The sequence below is a fragment of the Radiomyces spectabilis genome (assembly GCF_025331425.1).
Source record: "Radiomyces spectabilis strain NRRL 2753 chromosome Unknown BYT42scaffold_2, whole genome shotgun sequence".
Taxonomy (NCBI): Eukaryota; Fungi; Mucoromycota; class Mucoromycetes; order Mucorales; family Radiomycetaceae; genus Radiomyces; species Radiomyces spectabilis.
In genome coordinates this window covers 1,829,404-1,850,331 of record NW_026251927.1, presented here as the reverse complement: position 1 = coordinate 1,850,331, position 20,928 = coordinate 1,829,404, and the positions used below count along the sequence as shown (strand labels likewise).

The 20,928-nt window shown below is 43.5% G+C and overlaps 11 protein-coding genes across 11 annotated transcripts; 7 read left to right on the top strand and 4 right to left on the bottom strand.

Moving 5' to 3' along the window:
* The first annotated feature begins 565 nt into the window (after positions 1-565).
* On the top strand, positions 566-1,426 carry BYT42DRAFT_509458 (uncharacterized protein). The gene is made up of 3 exons (XM_051565131.1): positions 566-646; positions 725-895; positions 986-1,426. The coding sequence occupies exons 1-3, from the start codon at positions 609-611 to the stop codon at positions 1,005-1,007; spliced, it is 231 nt and encodes a 76-aa protein (XP_051427391.1). The 5' UTR covers positions 566-608; the 3' UTR covers positions 1,008-1,426.
* A 43-nt stretch (positions 1,427-1,469) lies between these two features.
* BYT42DRAFT_556879 (uncharacterized protein) lies at positions 1,470-2,660 on the top strand. Its single transcript, XM_051566836.1, has one exon. It carries the CDS (start codon positions 1,744-1,746, stop codon positions 2,545-2,547), a length of 804 nt encoding a protein of 267 aa, XP_051427390.1. The 5' UTR covers positions 1,470-1,743; the 3' UTR covers positions 2,548-2,660.
* A 214-nt stretch (positions 2,661-2,874) lies between these two features.
* BYT42DRAFT_556878 (galactose-binding domain-like protein) lies at positions 2,875-4,053 on the bottom strand. The gene is made up of 7 exons (XM_051566835.1): positions 3,847-4,053; positions 3,740-3,783; positions 3,593-3,670; positions 3,427-3,534; positions 3,233-3,341; positions 3,137-3,161; positions 2,875-3,069 (listed from the first exon to the last, which is right to left on the bottom strand). The coding sequence occupies exons 1-7, from the start codon at positions 4,024-4,026 to the stop codon at positions 2,993-2,995; spliced, it is 621 nt and encodes a 206-aa protein (XP_051427389.1). The 5' UTR covers positions 4,027-4,053; the 3' UTR covers positions 2,875-2,992.
* Positions 4,054-4,206: 153 nt separating this feature from the next.
* On the top strand, positions 4,207-5,353 carry BYT42DRAFT_556875 (cytochrome b-c1 complex subunit Rieske). The gene is made up of 4 exons (XM_051566834.1): positions 4,207-4,434; positions 4,542-4,965; positions 5,069-5,193; positions 5,257-5,353. The coding sequence occupies exons 1-4, from the start codon at positions 4,269-4,271 to the stop codon at positions 5,292-5,294; spliced, it is 753 nt and encodes a 250-aa protein (XP_051427388.1). The 5' UTR covers positions 4,207-4,268; the 3' UTR covers positions 5,295-5,353.
* Positions 5,354-6,682: 1,329 nt separating this feature from the next.
* On the top strand, positions 6,683-10,276 carry BYT42DRAFT_610678 (uncharacterized protein; the record flags this gene model as incomplete). Its single annotated transcript, XM_051571417.1, has 3 exons — positions 6,683-6,797; positions 6,883-8,048; positions 8,213-10,276. 3 exons carry the CDS (start codon positions 6,683-6,685, stop codon positions 10,274-10,276), a joined length of 3,345 nt encoding a protein of 1,114 aa, XP_051427387.1.
* A 273-nt stretch (positions 10,277-10,549) lies between these two features.
* Positions 10,550-11,353, bottom strand: BYT42DRAFT_556871 (uncharacterized protein). The gene is made up of 4 exons (XM_051566833.1): positions 11,127-11,353; positions 10,998-11,042; positions 10,876-10,923; positions 10,550-10,812 (listed from the first exon to the last, which is right to left on the bottom strand). The coding sequence occupies exons 1-4, from the start codon at positions 11,230-11,232 to the stop codon at positions 10,568-10,570; spliced, it is 444 nt and encodes a 147-aa protein (XP_051427386.1). The 5' UTR covers positions 11,233-11,353; the 3' UTR covers positions 10,550-10,567.
* Positions 11,354-12,092: 739 nt separating this feature from the next.
* Positions 12,093-14,016, top strand: BYT42DRAFT_610676 (uncharacterized protein; the record flags this gene model as incomplete). The annotated part of the gene is made up of 5 exons (XM_051571416.1): positions 12,093-12,604; positions 12,673-12,718; positions 12,786-13,026; positions 13,089-13,202; positions 13,322-14,016. The coding sequence occupies 5 exons, from the start codon at positions 12,093-12,095 to the stop codon at positions 14,014-14,016; spliced, it is 1,608 nt and encodes a 535-aa protein (XP_051427385.1).
* A 195-nt stretch (positions 14,017-14,211) lies between these two features.
* BYT42DRAFT_610675 (uncharacterized protein) lies at positions 14,212-14,880 on the top strand (the record flags this gene model as incomplete). Its single annotated transcript, XM_051571415.1, has 1 exon — positions 14,212-14,880. One exon carries the CDS (start codon positions 14,212-14,214, stop codon positions 14,878-14,880), a length of 669 nt encoding a protein of 222 aa, XP_051427384.1.
* Positions 14,881-14,960: 80 nt separating this feature from the next.
* BYT42DRAFT_556866 (uncharacterized protein) lies at positions 14,961-15,934 on the bottom strand. Its single transcript, XM_051566832.1, has one exon. The coding sequence runs from the start codon at positions 15,534-15,536 to the stop codon at positions 15,009-15,011; it is 528 nt and encodes a 175-aa protein (XP_051427383.1). The 5' UTR covers positions 15,537-15,934; the 3' UTR covers positions 14,961-15,008.
* A 316-nt stretch (positions 15,935-16,250) lies between these two features.
* On the bottom strand, positions 16,251-17,923 carry BYT42DRAFT_194430 (uncharacterized protein). The gene is made up of 5 exons (XM_051562482.1): positions 17,784-17,923; positions 17,302-17,695; positions 16,937-17,203; positions 16,685-16,790; positions 16,251-16,529 (listed from the first exon to the last, which is right to left on the bottom strand). The coding sequence occupies exons 1-5, from the start codon at positions 17,801-17,803 to the stop codon at positions 16,372-16,374; spliced, it is 945 nt and encodes a 314-aa protein (XP_051427382.1). The 5' UTR covers positions 17,804-17,923; the 3' UTR covers positions 16,251-16,371.
* Positions 17,924-19,852: 1,929 nt separating this feature from the next.
* Positions 19,853-20,677, top strand: BYT42DRAFT_556859 (uncharacterized protein). Its single transcript, XM_051566831.1, has 3 exons — positions 19,853-19,946; positions 20,030-20,166; positions 20,232-20,677. The coding sequence occupies exons 1-3, from the start codon at positions 19,873-19,875 to the stop codon at positions 20,603-20,605; spliced, it is 585 nt and encodes a 194-aa protein (XP_051427381.1). The 5' UTR covers positions 19,853-19,872; the 3' UTR covers positions 20,606-20,677.
* The last annotated feature ends 251 nt before the right edge of the window (positions 20,678-20,928 follow it).

The window sequence follows — 20,928 nt, the reverse complement described above, 5'->3', positions numbered from 1 at the left end:
AAATCACTTGTTTAATGAATTCGGTGAGATGGAACGTATTAGACTATTTTCGGCATATGATCTCTTTTTTTTCTGCCACCTAATCAATAGTTCAGGCATATTACAAGTATGCGTTCACCATATGCTCATTTTCAAAGAGTCATGCAGTGCCGTAATATACGTATACTGTATGGACTGACAATTGGAGCTAACAAGTTATAGCGTTCGAACGACTTGTTTGACCCACAGACTTTGAGCGTATGAAAAAGGAGAATTCGTCACTTTACCGAATATCATAGATGGAACTTGGGCTCTTACAACTTTACCGAGTTCTTTCAATAGCCATAAGATCACCTTCCGGCTAAATAATAAGGAGTGGAAATGTGCACAGCAACGCCCATAAACCTGTAACTAACGAATGACGTATCGTGTCGACCAAAAAAAAAAAAAAAAGAAAAGAAAAGATGTGCCCATATTGACGTCATGGGTTTTTTTTCTTGATGAGACATCATCCGAGTAACGAGCTGCATAATTTGTGACTTGTGGCTAAAAATTGAAAGCCGGAAAAAATGTTGAGAAACCGCAGGGTTCCCCAAATTTTTCGTATTTCTTTCACACCATCGAACGTTATGTTACGACACCTCACTTCCAAGAAAGCTATCTATTGGTATAATTTCCCCACATTCTTGGAATCGATTGTCGTTATTTCGATATTAACTGTTAAAACGATGTAAAAAAAATATAGGGGATTACCGTTGACTTTAATCGCTGCGGCCACGTATACCAAAACCAAGACGGTAGGCCATCCGTTACAATATGTTCCATCCGGTGAACAACGCCAAGACACAGAGAACCTTGAACGTGTGCGAGCAGAGTGGCGAGAACGGAATAACGGGATTGGTCTCCGTGATGTGAAGTAAGTTCAGGGAGAAATAAAGAAGAAAAAAAAGGAAGGCGGATAGAATCAGAATGTTTGGCATATTGATGGATACGAATTTACCTATAGTCGTAGCGGCGGCGGCGTTTAGTGGGTCTACATTTCTTTCCTTTTTTGTTATTGTTGTTGTGTACGTGTGTGCTTCGACATCTCTCTTGATCTTTGATTGTATGTTATGATTCCCTTTTATTCTTCTTTTCCTGTATGTAATCTCCAAAAGAAGTTTGGTCGTCATCAGACTAGTTTGTGTATACTCGTTCTTCTTCTTGTGCTTTTTTTTCATAACTGATTTATCAATCGATGTCAGGCAATGAAAGAAAAAGAAAAAAATAACCATATCAACAGTGTCGGTTACTCAAAAAAAAAGCGAGTTAATGTGGACATTTCAACTAAGCATGGCACGAGATTGAGTGATCTTGCCATAACAGGAAAAAAATATTCCACCCCAAGCCATATGCAACATGAAAATGGGAATGTCAATCCCCCATCAAGTCATTCAATAAAAAAGCCAACCAAAATCTACATTTAATTTGCCCCTTTCGATGACCATGTACTCCAACAGTACATACAATATCGCCTCATTTTCTCTGCCTGATAAACAGGTTATCTCATCCGATCCTAGGCAAGAGCATATCTTGCATGAACACAAACACGAAACGAATTACAACAAGGATGTCACATTGATAGACCTCCTGTGTCGCCATGTTAATCGCCAATACAAGTTGTTACATCAAGTCACTCGAGACATTGAAGTATGTCAGGACTTGGCAGAACCCAACTGTTCAGAAGAAGCGGCGCGATTATTGGTAAATCATGTAGCCCACTTGATGCAATCTTCCTTGGAAGTCCAGAAGGAGATCACCGCCGTTGTTCAAACATCCATCTATCAAACGCAAGCGCCAAAGTCTCTGTCGACTGTTCATTCGCCGACACCTACAGCAGTACAAGAGAGCAGTGCATACGTATCTGATTTGGCAACACAGCATACAACCTATCGTTACATCCAAGATGACAAGCATTCCACAGAGTCCGATTCAGCACTGAAACTATGCAAGGAACAAGGCACACGAGCTTCGCTGTCACCGTCACCGTCACCGTCTAGCCAACCAGTGAACCGACATCAGCGTTGGCGGCTGGTCTTGTCGCCTTCCACACCTGCCCTTGGTTCGAATTCACCAAGGACTCCTCCCTGTGCCCAACCGTTTACGCCTGCCTGTAATTTTGAGCGTATCTACGGTGACCGTAGCGCACCAGGCACTTGTTGCTATTGCAACCAAGCTATTACTTTTCAAAAGTCTCAATCAGCCGAAGCGGTGCTTCAAACACTGCACGACTCTTGGATGGCGAGCGATAAAGACAGCAATGGCAGTGGTAGCAGTACCGTCTTATCCACGCAAATTCACAGTCTGTCCGATTCAACCACGCTCAACAGCATCTTGGATACGTTTCCGCGTTTGGAAACTTTCACTAGAAGTCGGTCCGTCGCTTCCTCCCTAGAATGCCTATCATCTGATGAACACGGTTTCCGTTCGCTGTTTCGACCCGTCATGAAGAAAAAATCATCCCTTTTCAACTTGTTTCGGCCCAAGAAAAATAAAGTGACGATCCACGACACGAAACTGGAAGTCTAATAACTTTTCAAAAGTAACCAAACAAGAAACAGACATCAATAATCACCCTATTCATTGCCATTTGCCGAAAAAAACATTAAATTGTATTGGGACATGTATTTAGCCATTTCGCGTAGTATGTTTTTGGCACCGCTTTTGTATCATTAAATATAATATCTTTTCTTTACAATGAATTTACTCATCACTCACTGAACGAGGCCATAACGGTTGACAAACCATAAAAGGAAGCATTCAGTCACGCACCGCTGAAACCAAAACCGGAAGAAATGGTTGTTCCTATTGCAAAAAAGGTAACCCAAGCATGGCATTGAGTATTGCTTCTTTAGCGTTGATATGTACCACGGTTCATATAATTTAGATCAATGATTTTGTCTAGTATTTGGTCCATTTGCTTTGCTCTGATCCTGTCGTGGAAAAAGAAAATTGTATTTAAAAAGTTATGTTTCTACTGAATGGAATGATCCATCTTATTTTCTGCACCCGGAATTTTGTGATCGGCAGGGTTGGCGTTGGCCTCGTATACTGAACAGAAAATGAAAAGAGTCAATAAAAACATCCAAGCACCATGGAAACCCAAAAAGTGACGTACCTGTGATGATGGGATCTCGTTTTACCTATAAAGCGACAATGGTCAATGAGTCAGTAAACAAAAGTCTTCCATAATTAAATAAAACCAAGATAATACCTCGGTCCATTCTCCTTTGAACCCAATAAACCGAATGATGCTGGTATCCTCGCCAAAGTTTTCTGGGAAAAATAGCGTGATATTTCGTACGTTTGTGAATTTGGTGATTCTGGTGAGTTGAGTGGTACGTGTATTAGCTTGGACTCAAAAAAAAAAAAAAAAAAAAAAAACGGAGCATTATATGTCAACGATACCTTGTGCCATATTCAATCACATCATCCGATCCCTGCACCAGTTCCCACGTTTGGACCGGTGTATAAGTTTCAGCCACATCAAAGTCGACATCCTCACGGTTGATAAATCTATATATTCGTCAGCTGGGCTTGCATGATCCCATTGGATATTTCAGTATATTCATACACTTTTAATTGGGAAGGCGCTGCATCGCCACGATCGGTTCGCAAACAAATGGATCGAAGTTTAACGTTGCCTGTGAATCTATGCAATCGTCATTGTTAAACGGTTCTGCGATCAGCGTTGAACGAACGGAGTAACCATCGTACATACGGAACAAACACAATAAGTTGTTCGTCGGCATCGCTTTCCAAAAACTACGAGAAATGCTTATTAAACTAGCTGCTCGTTGAAAATGTGGGTTGGATCGATCTTGTTACCTTGGCATTGTCCATGCGTTCGTTCCAGGGTCGAATAACCTTTTTTCCACTTTCCGGTTCTTGTTCGTTCAAACAGCGAACATTATCATGATCGATACGTGAATACAAAAGAAATTGTTCTCCTGCCTCGGGCAAATCTTCGTGTTCGTGATCGCAGTGTTCGTCGTGGCAGTGACTCATTTGGTATCTTTTTTCACTGTTCTACGGGATGAATCTTCCAAGAGGTTCCTTTCTTCTTCATGCGTCAAAGTATTCATACTCCGCCTACGTGATGACGTCGCACGATCGATTTCGGGTTGTGGCAAATTTTCGAACGGGGGGCAGTGGGGTCATCACCAATTTTTTTTTTTTTTTTTGTGTGTTGGCCTTTTGGTTGTTCACTGTTTTCTGCAAGTCCCCTTTCCCTCCCCACTCTTTGGAAAATGGCCGCATTGTCCCGTACTTTGGTTTCGAGCGTTGCTCGTCGTTCGTACACCCCTGCTTCCGTTCCCGCATTGAAGCAAATGTTCCACGTTTCCACTCGCTCCGAGAAGGAAGAAGACAACCAACGTTCCGCTGGTGGTCTTTTGAACCGTTCTAATGCTGCCGGTACGATTCTTGTTTGCCGGTCATTCGCATCGAATGAAGTTTTCACGGCAACAACCTTGGATAATAATAAATAAACTAATGGTGGTTTTCAATATCTTTTTCAACAGGTTCCTCGAACAACATGACCGTCCGTTACAACCACACCACGACCGTTCCTGATTTCTCAAAGTACAAAAAGACACAGACTGGTGGTGACAGCAGCCGTGCTTTTGCCTACATGATGGTCGGTACCACCAGTTTAATCAGTGCGGCTGGTGCTCAGGCCACCGTCAGCGATTTCTTGGCCAACATGTCCGCATCGGCTGATGTGTTGGCTTTGGCCAAGGCCGAAGTTGATTTGGCTTCCATTCCCGAAGGAAAGAACGTCACCATCAAGTGGAGAGGAAAGCCCGTTTTCATTCGTCATCGTACCCAGGACGAAATTGCCGAAGCCAACCAAGTCAATGTCCAAGAACTTCGTGATCCTCAACAGGATGCCGAACGTGTGAAGAAGCCCGAATGGTTGGTCATGTTGGGTGTATGCACTCATTTGTAAGTATCTTGGTTTGATTTTGACCAAAAAAGGATGTGGGCATGAGAGCCACGAAAACGAAATAAGATCTAATTACTTTCTTGATTTGTTTTCGAAATTCAGGGGTTGTGTTCCTATTGGTGAAGCTGGTGACTATGGAGGCTGGTACTGCCCTTGCCACGGTTCCCATTATGACATTTCTGGTCGTATCCGTAAGGGTCCTGCCCCTCTCAACTTGGAAATTCCCGGTAAGTAGATTCTTTTGATCCTCCATCACTCAACTCACGCACTTACTCATTTGTTTGCAATAGAATACAACTTCTCAGATGATAAACTTATCATCGGTTAAACACCGTATATACACACTTCAGTCATCTTGTTTTCTCACTAGACAATAAATTATCAACCATATATTATTTAAGCTTCCTTTATGATGATGCATGAGTCTGACCGGTCTATGTGAATATGGTAGGACAGTTTGTTTGATAGAATAGATTTCGGAAGAGATGGTTCCCGCTGTCATACTGAGTGAGGTATTCCATTTTTTATATTTTTTTTTGGGGGGGGGGAGACGAGTTTTTGCCACACTTTGTTCTGGATCCGTGATTTGTTTTTTTTTTTAAGGTTTCGTTTATTATGTAGGCTTTTTTTATTCTTTTTCTCAAAAGGGAGTTTCCGCAAAGACGAATGCATGTGTGATCTGTTACCGCAGTAATTTTCGTCGCCTGCTTGGGATAGTTTTTTATTCCTATTTTTGGGCGGTTGGATATGTGGATTGTTTCGCATGGGCCTCCATGGTTTCAACAACAGCGTCGTGGGCAACAGCGATTTCGAGCACCAATCAGCTGACACTTTGGCCTGTACCACCATATGATAATGGCAGTTCATCGGCTCGGGTGATACCTCAAACCATGTCCGAGAGCCACAAAAAAACAAAAAGTAAAGGCCAAGAATCATCGGTTGAGAAAAAACATGTGGTTTGACATATGCATGACGGATGACAGAATGCAAAACAACTACCGGAAAAGAAGGTGGAAACCAACGTAAAACGCGCATGGAAGGAACTATGTGGAACCGTGCGATAAACAATCCAAGCGGGATCGGCGAGGGAACAAGGACCATCGATCGAAATAGCATCAAGATCCCAAATTGCCGATGGGTAACATGCAATACTTTTCCCGCTTGTGATACTCTATCAGGCGTCTGGCTTTTTACGCGCAGCCATTCAGTGAGCCTTTGGTGAGGTTGGTATGTCTCATACAAAAAGTAAGTTACTGTCCATAAATGGATAACAAAAACAAAACATGAGTCAATCTCGAAGGAGACAGAATCCATCAAAGAAAAAGAATACTACTCTTTCCCCCCTCCTCTTTGCCCACGCATGGTCAGTGGCTCGACAACCAACTTACAACAAATATTCACATCAGTGACACCCATCACCCTCTGGAGGCGAATCCCTGCATGTATTTTAGCCGTCAATAGCTGATCAAAAAGGAGGGTTCAAAAAGCTAAAACTGGATGATTCAACAAAATGGAAATATTGAGATGGAGAGTAAGTTCCTTGTGAGCCCATAAACAAAATAACGTTTGTCGCTTTTGGATTTTCCTCAAACACTGTTTTTTTGCCATTTCAACTTTTTTTTTTCTCTCGCTCACACTTCTAGGCTCCCCTTTTTTACTTTTTTTCCCCCTCTCCTCCCCTTCTGAACCTGCTCCTCTTTGTGGCCATTCCATTTCATGACGGGTACATTCAAATGGCACTCATGCTCGGGAGAAGACTTCCCGCTAAAGCGGTACAAAGTACCCAAAGCTTGCAACATATGTCGAGCCAAGAAGATGCGTTGCGATGGCAGTAAGATGGACCGTTGGCAAACTTACCGGATATTACAGTATCAGTCGCTTAATTTTTTTTCTTTTCTTTTTTTTTTGGATCGTAGAATTGCCTTGCAGCCGATGCAAGCAGAATAAATATCCGTGCAATTATGACGGAAATACCACCAAAAATAGGCCGACGGTGAAGAAAGCATCTTTGAACGGTAACACGACGATGACGACCACGGCGTCAAATGACCGCACATCGCCCGAGGATACATCAATGAAACGCGAAACATCATCATCATCTCAGGAACGGTTTTGTCTTCGATCGTTACGGAAACTGAAAACGCCCAACGATCTGTTTGCTTCCATTCGTTTGAATATCAAGCAGTATTTATCCAACAGTCAAGTGCAACCACTGTTGATGGATTATTTTCACATTACTACCAAACCTCCATCCATTTGGACGAAGTTCATTCGTCTGTTCCGTAAATGGCATGCCTCGGGATCCATCATTACAGACACCGCGTCCGAACTCATCAAAGAAGTGATGGCCATTTTCATGACCCATAATAGTCTGTACAGCACCTTTATCGATTATCAAGAAGTCGCCGTCTTTCTCGATCTGTCGCCGTTATCCATCCTGTTACCAGCTTCCAACGTGAACACCACCATGGCCACCCACACCCCATCGGAAGGTTCCGTTCCGATCGTGGACATGGCTCTGATTTACAGTATTTTCGCTCTCGTTTTTCTCGCCGCTTATCAGACACTTGAAACTCCGGAAGATCTGCTAAAGTACGCTTACGCTTATTACCGGCAGGCGCATCAACAGTTCCTCGAAGCGAGCTTCCCATCCACCACTTCGCCATCCCTTTCATCCTCCTCTCTCCTCAAGCTAGCACAAACCTCCATTTTATTATCCCATTTTCAGTGTTCCGTGATTTGCGAGGAACAGGCACTGATCATGGTCCGGATAGGCTTAGGTTTTGTCCAACGATGTGATCTCCCGTCCGACATGGGAGATCATGCGACGAACCGTCGTTTCAGCATCACAAATACCATTCTTACAAGCTGGCATGTCTGGCTGTCGTTCTATCTTCAACGTGACAATTGGATCACCATGGATCCCCAACCACCGACGCCACAGTTACCGATGTCGGAGATTCAAGGCAAGGAAGGAGAGGTTCGCTGGACAGCCTATGTGCTCGAGCTCTATACGCAGTTCTTGACTAAATATTTGCGATCCAATCATCATCGAGAAAGCCCCTCCCATACTGAAGTTCAGGTACTGATCCTTTTTCTTTTTATTCTGCATTTTTGCGAAAAAAAAAAAAAGAACGGGGGAAAAAAAGTATAACATGATGTATGCGTATAAACGTTGAAGTATCATAGAAATGACCAAAAAAAAAACTTCCCCCATCCCCTTACTTTCTTTCTTTTCCCCCACAGAATCGGCTCAAAACGCTTGAACGTGCTTCGAACATATTTCAAATCAGTTCAGCGAGTCCGGACCATGATCGTCAGATTCATTCTGGGATCGGTCAACGCGCACACATCGTCGCTCTGTATCATGAAGTACTCAAGATCCAGTTGTTCGCCACCCAACTGCCGCAATCCATCCAGTTCTTTTTAAACGATAATCGGATCGGGAATAAACCCATAGCTCCGGATACCGTGATGCATGACCAAGGAGTCAACACCAGCACCGTCCCCGACAAATTCAAAGATCTTGATCGATTCTCTTTCGCCACGCTCGAAAAGACGATGCATTCCGCCAATCATCCTGCGCTCCAAGTATGCATTTCTGCGGCGAATGCCATTATCGATCTGATCCACCAAGACATCACTCAACATCAGGAAACCAAATCCCACTTTCCCACGTGTCAATCCTGTTCCTTGTTTTATCCTCTCTGTTTAGCAGCTTCCGTTCTCGTGTTTACTTTCCGTCAACAAAAATTCACGCCTGTCAAAGAATCCGCTAAACCGACCGATCACGATACGACGACAACATGGGTCTCCCTCTTTCATCTTCGCGATGTCTTGCGACATTTCACCGTCCATAAAGAGGTGGCCAATATGCTATTTGTGCAATTGTCGCGGTCGCTGGTAGTCACCGCAAATCCACCCTGGCAGCAAGCCATCAATGAAGTAAGAACAAACAAGTACAAGCCAGCACCCATGGTCGATACACCGTCGTCCACTTGGGTTTCGAACCTGTCGGACGAAGCGCTGACATCCATGATTGTGCCGACCCAAGGCCGGTTTATGAACCAAGCAAGCATGTCATTTCCTCCGCTCGACGTGGTGTCTCGAGCGGATGTCGACCGAGAACAGTTGAACAAATTATCACACAACATGAAACCGGCTCATCACCATGGTCTGTCCGTGAAAGCACTGTCAGGCCGGAAACGCTCGGCCGTATCCCGCACTTCGGGGAATCACGACGGGTCGTTGGGTCAGAAACGGGACTATTTCTCCAGTACATTCCCAGATTCGACCATGCCGCAAGCCAACTTGACTCCAGTCCCGACCAGCAAAAAGCTCTGTCCAGACAGAACCTTTGATCACGATACGCTGATGCGTGGACGGCGTCCATACGATCTTGCCATCGATTTGAATCCTCATCCACACGTATCGAATGACCCTTCGGCCGCAGCGCTTCATATGTATACAAACGAGTATCTGATGATGCTTCCAATGCAACATCAATTGGAATCCTCTGATCCCATTTTCTATACCACGACCATGCCCCACCGTGACCGGGTCGTTGTACCGCCCACTCCGGGCAGCAGTAGCAGTAGCAGCGGCAGCAGTTTCAATACAATGATCACACCGAAATTGCCACTTCCACAGCCCACATTGCAAAACACAACATCGAAATACTATTCGTCTCGACAAATGCGGTATTGGAATGAATGCTTCACATCGTCTGTTAGAGAAACGTTGCACAATGGACCGTCGATTCCATTGGAATCATCGTTTGGTACCGCTCTTTCCATGAGTTTGAATGTGGATGATCCATCCACCTTGGATCCTACAACGGCTCTGGTCTCCCCGTCGACAGGCCAGCCGTCCATTGATGGAGACAACGATCAGGGAATGGTATTTTTATTCAATGGCACGGAAGAGCAGTCCTTGTTGAATAGTCCTCCCAGCTGGATCTCCTCTCAAATCGAGCAACTGAGAAAATCGACCACAGACAAGGCAGACCCACGGTCATTGTCACAACAGACGTCTTCTGGGGATGCCGAAGAGGATAAGGATCACACGCATTCCACGGCACAGACTCCGTCTCCATGGTCTACCTTTTCAGCCGTTAGCATTGCCACCCAAACCCAAGCCTATGCATCCTCGACTGTGCTGATGGACACCATCGTCTCCCCTTCCGTCACATCGACCACCCCACGAACCGTCGAAGGACCGTCCGTCGATGACAGCAATACCATGTTTACGCAGGACAATCACTGGATCAGCACAAAGATATCCGATGGTGATGTTCTGTCGTGGAACTAATCTACTTGGCAACTTTTTTTTTGTACTGTATTTCACTTCCACCATTGGAAGATGGCTTTATCTTTTGTTTTTATCCCTTCCATATATCTATATATTCTGCTTATATCATCAGTATACAATTTCTTTTTACCGGCTATTTCCGGTCATTTTATCCATTTACTTTGTTTTTCCTTCATACATTATCTTCCCATTTTGTAGATGTCCTTTTGTTTGTTGTGCCATAGGTTCAGTTTGTCCATTTCATATCCCTATTTTCCATTTTTTTCTCAATACAAAAAGTTGATAGTTTTTTTATTGCACGTTATTTTCTAGCTGTTCTCGAGCGGCTTGTTCTTCTTTGGCGAGAGTTCTTGCAAAGTCATCTTCCTCTGCTTGACTGCTTTCGCGTGGATGTGTCCTGTAAAATTCTTTTGCCGCATCCACTTCATGGATAATCGACAATAACCGTGAATCAGGCGGTAACCCTTCACGCATCTTTTGCATGCCGCGATCGGCTCCAAGGAATGCCCCTAACGCCAAACCGGTAAAAAAGCCCACTAAAGAAAAAAAAAATAAGTTCCCCACCACCAAACGAAAATCCGGCATTTCATTCTGCTTACGAATGGTTGGAATGCCCGTTCGACGTTTCGGCAACGGCCGCGATTTAGCTGTCATCATATATTGAGCCCTAATTTAGTAAAAAGGGAATAAGAGAGAACGACCCATGCGTCAATAAACTTACCCCAGAGACGAGCTGACATACCAAGTGAGGCAGCGCCCAAAGTGGCTAGTGTATTCAAGTTTATGAGACGATACAACTACGGCAACAAAACATGGCGACGAGGCTGTCAATGACGAATTGTCGACTTACCGATAGTGACAAATTGGAAAATGGCGGACCGAATAACCGTTCTGTCTGCTTCGGTTGGAACATAGTTCACGAGTTCCTTTTTAATGGCTGATTGTCTGTCGCACATTGTGGAGTAAAAAATATGTCACCCTATCAGAGAACACACAATGAATGCCCTGGCGAGACACTTGCCCAAAGCATTGCCTGCCAATGGCCACACCGGGTATTTCAAACTCCGTATGTGACTCTGGTTATCGGCAAGCGTTCCGTTGGGTCCGTCTGTTTCTCCCATTTTCTCAACCTGCAGATCTCTGTTAATAACTGTCGATGTCCAATGTGATAAACTTATAAAAATATCAGCACATGATGGAACATTCCACCTGTAATAGGAAAAAACATTGCATGAAAATTGTAATTCAAGTTTGTCTGCTATTCTCGTCGTATCGGACAATTTTATTTTTTGGCAATTTCAAGAGAGTAAGCTACTTATGTTAAGAGCGTATCAGGCCTGACAAACAGACATCGATAACGTTCTAATGTAATTATTAACTTATCTGTTATTAGGCTGGCCAAACACAAACGTATACAAGTGTACACGCATGGGCATGCTTATTTTTTTTTTCTTTTTTTGTTTGGTATCTCATGCACGTTACCTTTTTTTTTGCTGATCAGCCACTGATAAGGCAAGTCTTGAGCTTCATACTTCTTTGATCCATTGCTCTATTTGCATACCAGAATTCCCCTCAAATCCTACTAATCCTTCTTTTTTTCTTTTCTGATTCGTCTTGTGCTGCGGAAACATATTGCCCATCTTTACTGTGGATCCGGATGGTGTCCATTCGGGCACGTCGCAATGCTAGAGTTTCAGATTGACAAGGTTTCAGTTGATAAAGGAAAATATCCAGATATAAAAAAAAAGCACTCGCTATTATGCCATTTCTTATTTTTACTCTTTGTTGCTGTTGTTGTTGCTGGGATACACAAGTTATGGATGATCAGCAGGATCTTACGTTGGATTTAATTGCTACGCCGGTTTTTCAATATACGGATGCCCAGTTTCACGCACTGAGGCTCACGAGCATCATCGTCAGCGGTATCGCGCTAAGCTGTGCCGTCACCAGTATGACTACGTATATTTACATGCTGATATACGAAAAAAAGCGGGCCAATCGCGTATCACTGCGGTGTGTTATGTTATCAATTCTGGCCTTTATTCCCAACGCGATCATGAACCTCATAGCCGTTGTGGTGCCTCAAAACTCGCGCTTCTGCCGAGTTTGGGAAATTCTCGGGAGCTTTCTAAGCGTTGCCTCCGCCGCCTTTCTCGGGTTGGTAGGCTTAAATCTCGTGCTGGTATTCGTCATTGGTGTCAAACAACCGGAGCGATTGGAGTGGTTCTATTACCCTGGCGTGCTCATCTACTGTATGATACCTACCGTGGTTGGCATCGAAGATGTTTACAAAGTATTATCCACCAATCAATACAACCATCAATGCTGGTCAGTGCTCCCTTTTTGCAAGTAAATCTAACGTATTCGCACTAAATAAAATCATCTATTTTTTCTAGGTATTATACTAACTATATTGGAAGAAGTTACGCCGACTTGGCCTGGGTAAGCCATGTTTGCATAGTTCATCCTAAAGTGTTTACGAAACATTACTTATGAAGGTATTTCATAGATTGTGTTTTACGGCTTTTTATTTGCCATCTTTCTGTTCTCCACCATCTTTTCCTTGGTTGCCTTGGTCAAAGTATTCCGTGAACGACAAGCATTGGTCGATAAATTGACTGAAATGTCAACAAATGCAGAGGACTGCGGATCCGTCCAACGACCGACCAATCAAGATATCAATCGGCATGTCCATCGTCACACCAACGATTTCAGCAAAATTGTCATTCGTTGCATTGTATATCCTTTCGGTGAGCAATGGCAAGATGCAATTGATATCATGCATTCATCGTCTAAACATCATTTTCTGTAGTGCCATTACTTGTCAACGTGTGGGGATTTATCATTCAGATGATGATCGTTACACCAGACAGCGTTACACCTTATTGGCTCTTGATGTTAGACACGATCTTTGGATGGTTGGAAGGTAGGGTCATCCGTGTGTGCGTGTGTGCGTGTGTCTGTACGTGTATTAAAAGAGAGAAGGAATAGAAAGGGGGAAAAAAACGGTGTGGGAACCCATGTTAACGACGAATTCAATTATAGGAGTGCTCGTGTTCATGATTTTCTTCAGTGATCCAGCCGTGACCTCCACGCTCAATCATATATTGCGCGATCTGCGTCTCTACTTTGTAGATGAATACAGTCATATTGAAGAATACCCAGATGGACGCATCAAAGTCACTGTTTCCGGATTAAACCCGACCACTGCTCGTGCGAGGTTAAGGCCACGACCAAAGATATCACATCATGTACCACCGCCAGCGGAACAGTGGCCGCCAGACAAAGACAGCACTCAATCTCCCCCAGTTGACAGTTCATTTCAGCAGGAAAAATCCAAAAGTCCTACAGACGATACTTTTGATCAACCACGCCTGCGCGTGGTAGAGCGTACAGCCTCACAAGAATCCAAGGACGATAAAGAAATACCATCGAACAGAATGGTTATTCGTCGCGTTAGCGCAGACGCTGTCAAGGATAGTCCTAACCGATACTCAACGAGCCCTTTCGACCATGTGTCGTCCCAGATTACATCTAGAAATGGTAGACAGTTCGAGATTCGGGACATTACATGGACAGACGAAAATGGCATCTATGTCTCTTATCGACATCCTCGACTGGTGACAGTCGTTCACTGGATACTCATTCACATCTTTCGTGTCAAGCGTGACGAAACGGTTGAAATCTTTTATCCTGAGGGAATGGCCCGAGGTCCTTACTGTGTCATGATCCAGAAATGAGAGAATCCTTCCTAGACTACTTTATTCTCTGGACGAAGCCCTCCCGACTGCAAACTGCCACAGGTTTCACTCGCAGCTGAAGGAACTCTGATTGGTCGAACCCGTGACGGATTGTAGGTTTTCCGGTTCGAGGGAAATTTTTGGGTCTGTTCTCTGTGTTCTCGCTCCCTTTTGAGTTCCTTCACCCTTTGACTCATGGAAGACGATGATTCTGCGCCAAAATTCATAAGACGGTTGGCTCGCCCCGTTCCATTTGTTCCGGAAACCAAGGAACCAGTGGACATTCCCTCTTCTTCGTCGATACCCAATAAAGATTCCGGCGATGAAGTAGCCGATTTTTATTCCAAACTTGTCTCACAGCCGTCGTCATCCAAGGCTGGTGCTACTGAATCGATATCCCCAACGACGAATGAAGAAAAGGATCAACCTCAACAAACCGTATGGTGTGAAAGCTGTCAAATGGCTCTTCTTGTATCCGATTATCGTCGCCATTTAAGCGGTACTGCTCATCAAGTGAGCGCCGATCTCACCCAAGCGCCCGATTACCTCGTACTGAATGGTTCCAACGTTGGATTTCAGATGCTGCGATCGCAAGGATGGCAGTATGAAGAAGGGTTAGGACCTAAAGGTCAAGGACGACGACATCCTATAGCAACCGTGCTCAAACAGGATCGATTGGGACTCGGTCATCAACGCACCGGTCGCAAGGCAGTGACTCACTCTGCGAGTGAAATCGAATTTCGGACCCAGCTGCGGCAGTTGCAAATGAAAGCACGCCAACCTCTGTCAGGCAAAGAGATTGCCAAACGCGCCCGTCGAGAAACTGAACAGCGAAAAGCCATGCTCGATTATATGAATCGCTAAATCATGCTTCTTCTCACACAAAAATTTCTTTTATCACATCATTCTTTCTTGTAAATAAACAACATTCAGCATCTTTTTGTACATAATTCAAACCCAAAAAAAAAGCTGAGGTGGTCATGCTATATACTTTATTGAGGAGGGTTGAAACCTAATGGACCTTCCGTGTCACCGTCGTAACCTGAAGAAGGAGTGGGAATATCGTTGCCAAGTGAACTGGAGGCTTTGGATGTTTTGGTAGCGATTCTCAGATCCGGTTGTTGTTTTGGCTGGCGCTGTTCTGCCGCATTAACGGCGCCTGCGGCTGCCAAGTCCCGTTCGTGTTTGGACAACTTGGACATGACTTGAGCTACTGAAGGGTCATTGACGTCATGTCGTTTGACACTCATAAATGCACTTGAATAAGGATCCGATGTCGTGGTGGAAGATGACGAAGAAGGCGATCGTTTTAGGGATGGTGAATTATCATGTTTAAGATGAGTATGCGATGTACGTCGAGCACTTCGTACGGCTTGTTTGACAATGGATGAACTCTCAGTGTCGTCAGCTGTGTCACCTTCTTCGCCTGCAGAAGAAGCAGAAGCTTCCACTCCGGACTCGGACTCATTGATGACAAAGTCATTGTTGGCTGGTAATGAACTCGACGCTTGACGTTGCATGGTTTTGAAAAAGAAGGATAAAATAGGAAAGGTGTCTTTTTTTTTTTTACTGGGTGAAGGAGATAATAAGGCAAAAAGGCAACAAAAATTTTCCGCGACTTGAAGAGTTATTCTTCAAAGATCACTGTAGAAGAAAATAAAACACAATACTACTGTAAGTAGCTGGGAAGCTCAAAAAAGAGTCAAGCATCCATCTTGGTCAAGCTCAGTACCCAGCCCAAGCAAAAAGAACAATGCATTACAGTTTTACGCGTGTTTATACAGCTACAAATGTAGGTGCGGATGTACGCACAGTACACAATGCGTCACTTCAAAAACGTGAGTGAGTGAACAGATGCATCTGCGATCGAAACCCCAAATCGAAAATGTAAAAATATCCATACTTTGACATATTCCCTCGCTTCCATTCCCTTTTTGAAGGAAATTCCCAAACTCTCCAAACGAGATGTTACGATTACACAGCACCGTTTTTTTTCTTTTGTAGTGAAATCTTTCCTTTCCCCTTTTGTGCCTTGAAAGTCATGGTGATACATGTAGAACATTTTTTTTGGGATGGTTGTCATCTTGAATTCAATCTTATTTTGCTGAGCTAAGCGTTGACCAAATGGTTTACTATACATTCTTGTCTCTTCTTTCGCCCCGCCCGCGCGCCTTTTTCCCCCGAAAAATCGGCTAGAAAAGAAAATATAAACCCCGGCATCAAGGCATCGGTGCAAGAAAAAGGCGTGAATTTTCTGCCTGTCTGAGTATTGACCAATTGGGGAAAAACTGCCAGATAAAGCATTTTTGAAAAAAAAAAGAAAAAAAAGAGGCCTGGAACCGGAGTCAGTGAAAATCAACCCGCTGGCGAAGTTTCCGTCTTATCGCGTTCGGTCACAGAAGGCCAATCGTGTTCACTATCTTCTTGGGCCGAATTATCAGGACTATCATGTGCTGGTTGCTTGTACTTTTTCTTTTTCGCCAGCGCTTTTTTACGCTCCATTTTGGCATAATCTATTCACTCAATCGTTAGTACTTATTTTGGTTCAGGTCTCATTGTATCCATTACTGTGAAATAAGCTTGAAGTAAGAAAAAAAAAAGGAGGGGTGGATTTCGAAATTCAAATAAAGAAAAAGAAGAAAAAAAAAAAAGACACAATGATACTTACGTAAACCACAGGCATTGCACAAGGTACGTGCACCGTTGGGACCACGTCGCCATTCAGGCGTTTCAGAGATATGGCAAGAATGACATCGTCCTTGGAACGTTCGTTTCTATTTTATTTTTCCCAAGATTTCGGGTTAGATAAGCTATATCATTTGGGCTGTCTTTTTTTTTTCATTATTTCAGTTGACCAAAAAAGGATGTCTTTTCCTTAAGTATACTTTTTGGGAGACCAAAAAAGAAAGGACCGACTTACTGTGTGCTGCCGCTGTGGTTTATGTCTCATATCTCCTGACGACCGAGCCTCGGTGTGATCTTGACGACGCTGCGCGGCTTCCACGGCGAGTTGATATTTCCGTAGTCTCAATAATGCATTCAATACTTTGTTGGCTTTGCCGACCATATCATCCAACCACGGTCGACTCATTAAATCTTGGTGATGAAACGTTTCGTGATATCGTTGTGTTAATGCTCGTTTTTGATGCGTCATATTTTCACTTAATCCGTGACATTCATGAATAATCTGTTGATAAAAAAAAAAAAAAAAAAAAAAGCACCACCCATTGTTATTTTGTAAGAACACGGTCAAATGGGGATATGAACCAGTGATCAAGATTTTACCTCGTCAATATCGTTTTCAATGGTACGTTGAATCGATGGGGAAGGCGTGGAGTAGGAAGGGGAGGATGTGGCGGGCGGTGAAAATAACGTGGACGTGGATGATGCAGGTGAATGACCGTTATCAAGGGATGGCGTTCGCGGTAATATGAAAAGACTGTCTGATGGCGGTTTATGATGGCGTTGTTGTTGCTGCTGTTGCTGTTGCTGTGATGGCGGGGGTAATGGTATGGATTGTGGTTTTACGGTGGATGACCATTGATCAGGTTGAAATGCTGGTAAAGCGGGAGGTGTAGGAGGCATGGGCGTCGAGTAGGGTGGCCAATATGGTCGATTCGCAATACAATTATCGAGTGTGGATATCGGAGGAAGGATCCGATCAACATCCTCCTTGGAGCTGTCAATGAAAATATACAAACAATCAAAATGTACATTATGTATCAGATGATGTGTACGCATGCAAGATTAACTGTTTATCACATTACCTGTGAAATATAGGTTGCATAACAGATAGAAACAAAGATGAAGAGGGAAAAACCAAAAGAAATGAAAGATGACAAAGATATTTGAAACACAAACGAATCCACGTTGAAAAGAACAAGTGTTATTTAAGAAGAAGAAAAAGAAGAAATCAAAGAAGAGATGGATGGGAAAATGCGGCTGAAACAAGGCAAGAAGATAAAAAAAGAAGAAGAATGAAAATAAAACAAGTCGAATTGACAAGAAACGTAAAAAGCGTGTGTGGATGAAAAAAGCGGAAAAGAAAAAAAAGATTGTGCAAATGATCGATTTTTATGATGATGATGATGATTTATTTGTATTATATTTTTCCCTTGCCGACAACCTTAAATGTAGCAAAGCAACCGTATCGTAGAGATGGATATATTTCCAAGTGTCACCAGGGAATTCTTATGAAACAAAATTTCTGTCTTGATCGCATCACATGTCCTTTTTTGGGGGATCGGTGTTACTCCAGATGAGGGCTTCGCCACACTTTGGTTGACCCACTTGGCTGGTCCCTCTCTCCACGTGGAATCATTGGAGATATCCAAGCTTATGGGATCGTCTGATACACATTGGCCACGATTGGTTCCAATCCTTGTTTTTGGCTCCGCCGAAATACCCATTGTTCTCGGTAAAAATTCATCTTCCAGCTTTTTGACGCAATCCGTTGTTGACCATCTGGATTCAAAACATGATAGGCTTATTTGTCTTGCTCTATATGGCTTTCTTCAGTTACACATCTATCCATCTTGATCAACCCTTGCATCATTTTTTCCCTTGCACGTTGGTCCTCATTTTTATCTGTTTTAAGTAAATCCCCCATGGGGATGAACGGGAAATACGTTAGATAACACCGCATCCATATTTTTTTTTGGGTCCAACCCATCTCGTCGTATCTCAATGGGAAATGCACTTTCACTTATTCATTGTTATCTACGGTATCTTTGCTTGCCACTATCTTTTTTTTTTTTTTCACTGCACCCGGTTTCCCGTCCTCCTCTCTCTTCCCCCCCACCCTTTTTTTGAGTTTGCCTTACCATTGACCTCACGTTATTATCCGTCAAGAATCGGATGATCAGAACAATGGGGCTGTATGTAGCTCATTCCAAATTGCAACAGTTTCAATAGATAAACCATCGACCCTCTTCTTTGATTGGAATTGATTGGATTGCTTTCCGATGGTTTCCTTTTAATTTTTTGAGTCGCCAAAAAGGGGCGATGACTCGAAATGACACTATTCTGTAGAGTCACTTGCCTTTTTCGGAGATGATAAATGTTTCCCTCTGGGGGTGGAGGTTTCATCCAACGGCTTTGGGCATCTTATTTAGACATCTAAAACCATTCCACGATCAAGGTTCATGATCAAGTCACTTTATCTCTGTCCGACCAACCTGTTGTCCAGCTGCACACAACCAGGCTTGGCTAAATCCCCGATCCGGAAAACCTGCAGCTCTAACACCTGTCAAACCTCGTGTGACGGATGCAGACCTTCCATCCGCCCCCTGTGTAACCTGTCGACCGATGGCAAATTCCATGGATAAATCCGATCAGCGCACGGTTGATTGTTACTTTTTTTTATCTTTATCACAGCCAATCCCATAACGTCCCAAAGAATAAGCAATTTTATCTTTTTTTCTGATAACCATCAGTGATCGGAGCTGTCACACCCAACCACCGATGCAACCACAAAAGAAAAAAAAAAAGATTCCGACCCAAACATGTGTACAGGCACCGTTATGCATCAATGATATTGCCGGGCAAATACGATCACCCAAACAATAGATGGTAGCTGAATCATGCAAAAAACATTGGTTTATGATTGATCCATGACAATGGTTTTTCACTGTGGACCATTCTTTCCTCCGGCTGGACGGGAGTAAACAACTATACAACCCAAAAGACGGTGGTTGGCCTTTTGTTAGTGTTTTCTTTAAAATACGACGACAAACAATGGCTTGAATTACACACTGCCATCTTTTTGATGTTTGAATGGAGTGAACGGCCATTTTTTAATTTTTTTTTTCTTTCTGAATTATCGTTTTACCAAACTCTCCCCCGACCGTTGCCTTTATGAAGGTGCATTACATTCTGTGTATTTTATCTTTATGGTGTCCGGCCATTTACGCTTGTGCAGGCAATTTCATGTAAGCTCTCTTTTACTTTATGATTTTCAAATTTTCCGATGGTCCATTGACAGTTTTGGATTTCTTGAATATAAAAAATATAGTTATGATGTTTGCATGACCGCTGCGCAAAACGCGGTAGATGAATGTCGCACTGATGCATCTCCTGCCTGCCTTTGTTCAGCCCAGAAGCAAGTGTTAGCGTGCTATGCTGAATGCAAAAACGATGAGACGATTTTTGGTAGGTGGAATAAGCCTTATTTCGAGGGACCGGTCTAACATCTTTACTCTTTTTGGTTTTCTCAGAAATCACGGGCCAGCAATTGCTTCGGATCAACGAAGCTTGCAGCCATCCCAGCGCTGAAATCGAAGCCACTATTACTGTTGACAGCGGCAAGCAATTGAAAGCGGCCTCCTTTGACCAAAACATGGACGGTGGCCAGGCCGCCGAACCTATTCGCGTGGACGAGCCAGAGTTGAAACGATCCCACGTGTCAAAGACAGACATCCCTAAGGAAGCCGAATCGAAAGACGTGAATATGAGTCCTAGAATGCAAACCTCGTCTACCTTGCCTTTATCAAAGCATTTGCATGATGCGTGGCTTGTTGCTTTATTTACCGTGTTAACCACCTCTTTGTACGTTCTTCCCGTCCCCATTGGTGAAATCTGTTTCTCCTAGACATGACTCGCTTTTACTCATCTTACTGCTGCTATCTACCCTTTGATTTTTAACTGAATACAAGCATTTAATCACTCATTGACGACTTCTTACGGCGTGTTCAGCCAGTGAATCAAATGACCATACTGTCGCTAGAGATACTTTCTCTGTATAGAATACACATTTGTTTTTGGCATATGGCGTGGTAATTGCATGCTTGAATACAAGAGAAACTACAGGGATCATAAAACATTGTATACTGTAATATCAAAGATCACGCATGAAAAGTCACCAAACATACGCTTATCTGGGTGGACTTGGCAGCCCACTCAATCCTCTGGCCT

Coding starts and splice junctions, on each gene's coding strand:
- BYT42DRAFT_194430 (XM_051562482.1), bottom strand. CDS start 17,803: ATGCAACCTATATTTCACAG. Junction 16,791..16,936: donor AACCACAGCGGCAGCACACA/GTAAGTCGGTCC, acceptor AAAATAAAATAG/AAACGAACGTTCCAAGGACG. Junction 16,530..16,684: donor GTGCAATGCCTGTGGTTTAC/GTAAGTATCATT, acceptor TTGAGTGAATAG/ATTATGCCAAAATGGAGCGT.
- BYT42DRAFT_556871 (XM_051566833.1), bottom strand. CDS start 11,232: ATGTGCGACAGACAATCAGCCATTAAAAAGGAACTCGTGAACTATGTT. Junction 11,043..11,126: donor TTTCCAATTTGTCACTATCG/GTAAGTCGACAA, acceptor TGAATACACTAG/CCACTTTGGGCGCTGCCTCA. Junction 10,924..10,997: donor TATGTCAGCTCGTCTCTGGG/GTAAGTTTATTG, acceptor ATATGATGACAG/CTAAATCGCGGCCGTTGCCG.
- BYT42DRAFT_556875 (XM_051566834.1), top strand. CDS start 4,269: ATGGCCGCATTGTCCCGTACTTTGGTTTCGAGCGTTGCTCGTCGTTCG. Junction 4,435..4,541: donor GAACCGTTCTAATGCTGCCG/GTACGATTCTTG, acceptor CTTTTTCAACAG/GTTCCTCGAACAACATGACC. Junction 5,194..5,256: donor TCTCAACTTGGAAATTCCCG/GTAAGTAGATTC, acceptor TGTTTGCAATAG/AATACAACTTCTCAGATGAT.
- BYT42DRAFT_556866 (XM_051566832.1), bottom strand. CDS start 15,536: ATGCAACGTCAAGCGTCGAGTTCATTACCAGCCAACAATGACTTTGTC.
- BYT42DRAFT_556878 (XM_051566835.1), bottom strand. CDS start 4,026: ATGAGTCACTGCCACGACGAACACTGCGATCACGAACACGAAGATTTG. Junction 3,784..3,846: donor AACGCATGGACAATGCCAAG/GTAACAAGATCG, acceptor CATTTCTCGTAG/TTTTTGGAAAGCGATGCCGA. Junction 3,671..3,739: donor CAACTTATTGTGTTTGTTCC/GTATGTACGATG, acceptor ACGATTGCATAG/ATTCACAGGCAACGTTAAAC.
- BYT42DRAFT_556879 (XM_051566836.1), top strand. CDS start 1,744: ATGCAATCTTCCTTGGAAGTCCAGAAGGAGATCACCGCCGTTGTTCAA.
- BYT42DRAFT_509458 (XM_051565131.1), top strand. CDS start 609: ATGTTACGACACCTCACTTCCAAGAAAGCTATCTATTG. Junction 647..724: donor TCCAAGAAAGCTATCTATTG/GTATAATTTCCC, acceptor AAAAAAATATAG/GGGATTACCGTTGACTTTAA. Junction 896..985: donor ATTGGTCTCCGTGATGTGAA/GTAAGTTCAGGG, acceptor ATTTACCTATAG/TCGTAGCGGCGGCGGCGTTT.
- BYT42DRAFT_556859 (XM_051566831.1), top strand. CDS start 19,873: ATGAAGGTGCATTACATTCTGTGTATTTTATCTTTATGGTGTCCGGCC. Junction 19,947..20,029: donor GCTTGTGCAGGCAATTTCAT/GTAAGCTCTCTT, acceptor TAAAAAATATAG/TTATGATGTTTGCATGACCG. Junction 20,167..20,231: donor AAACGATGAGACGATTTTTG/GTAGGTGGAATA, acceptor TGGTTTTCTCAG/AAATCACGGGCCAGCAATTG.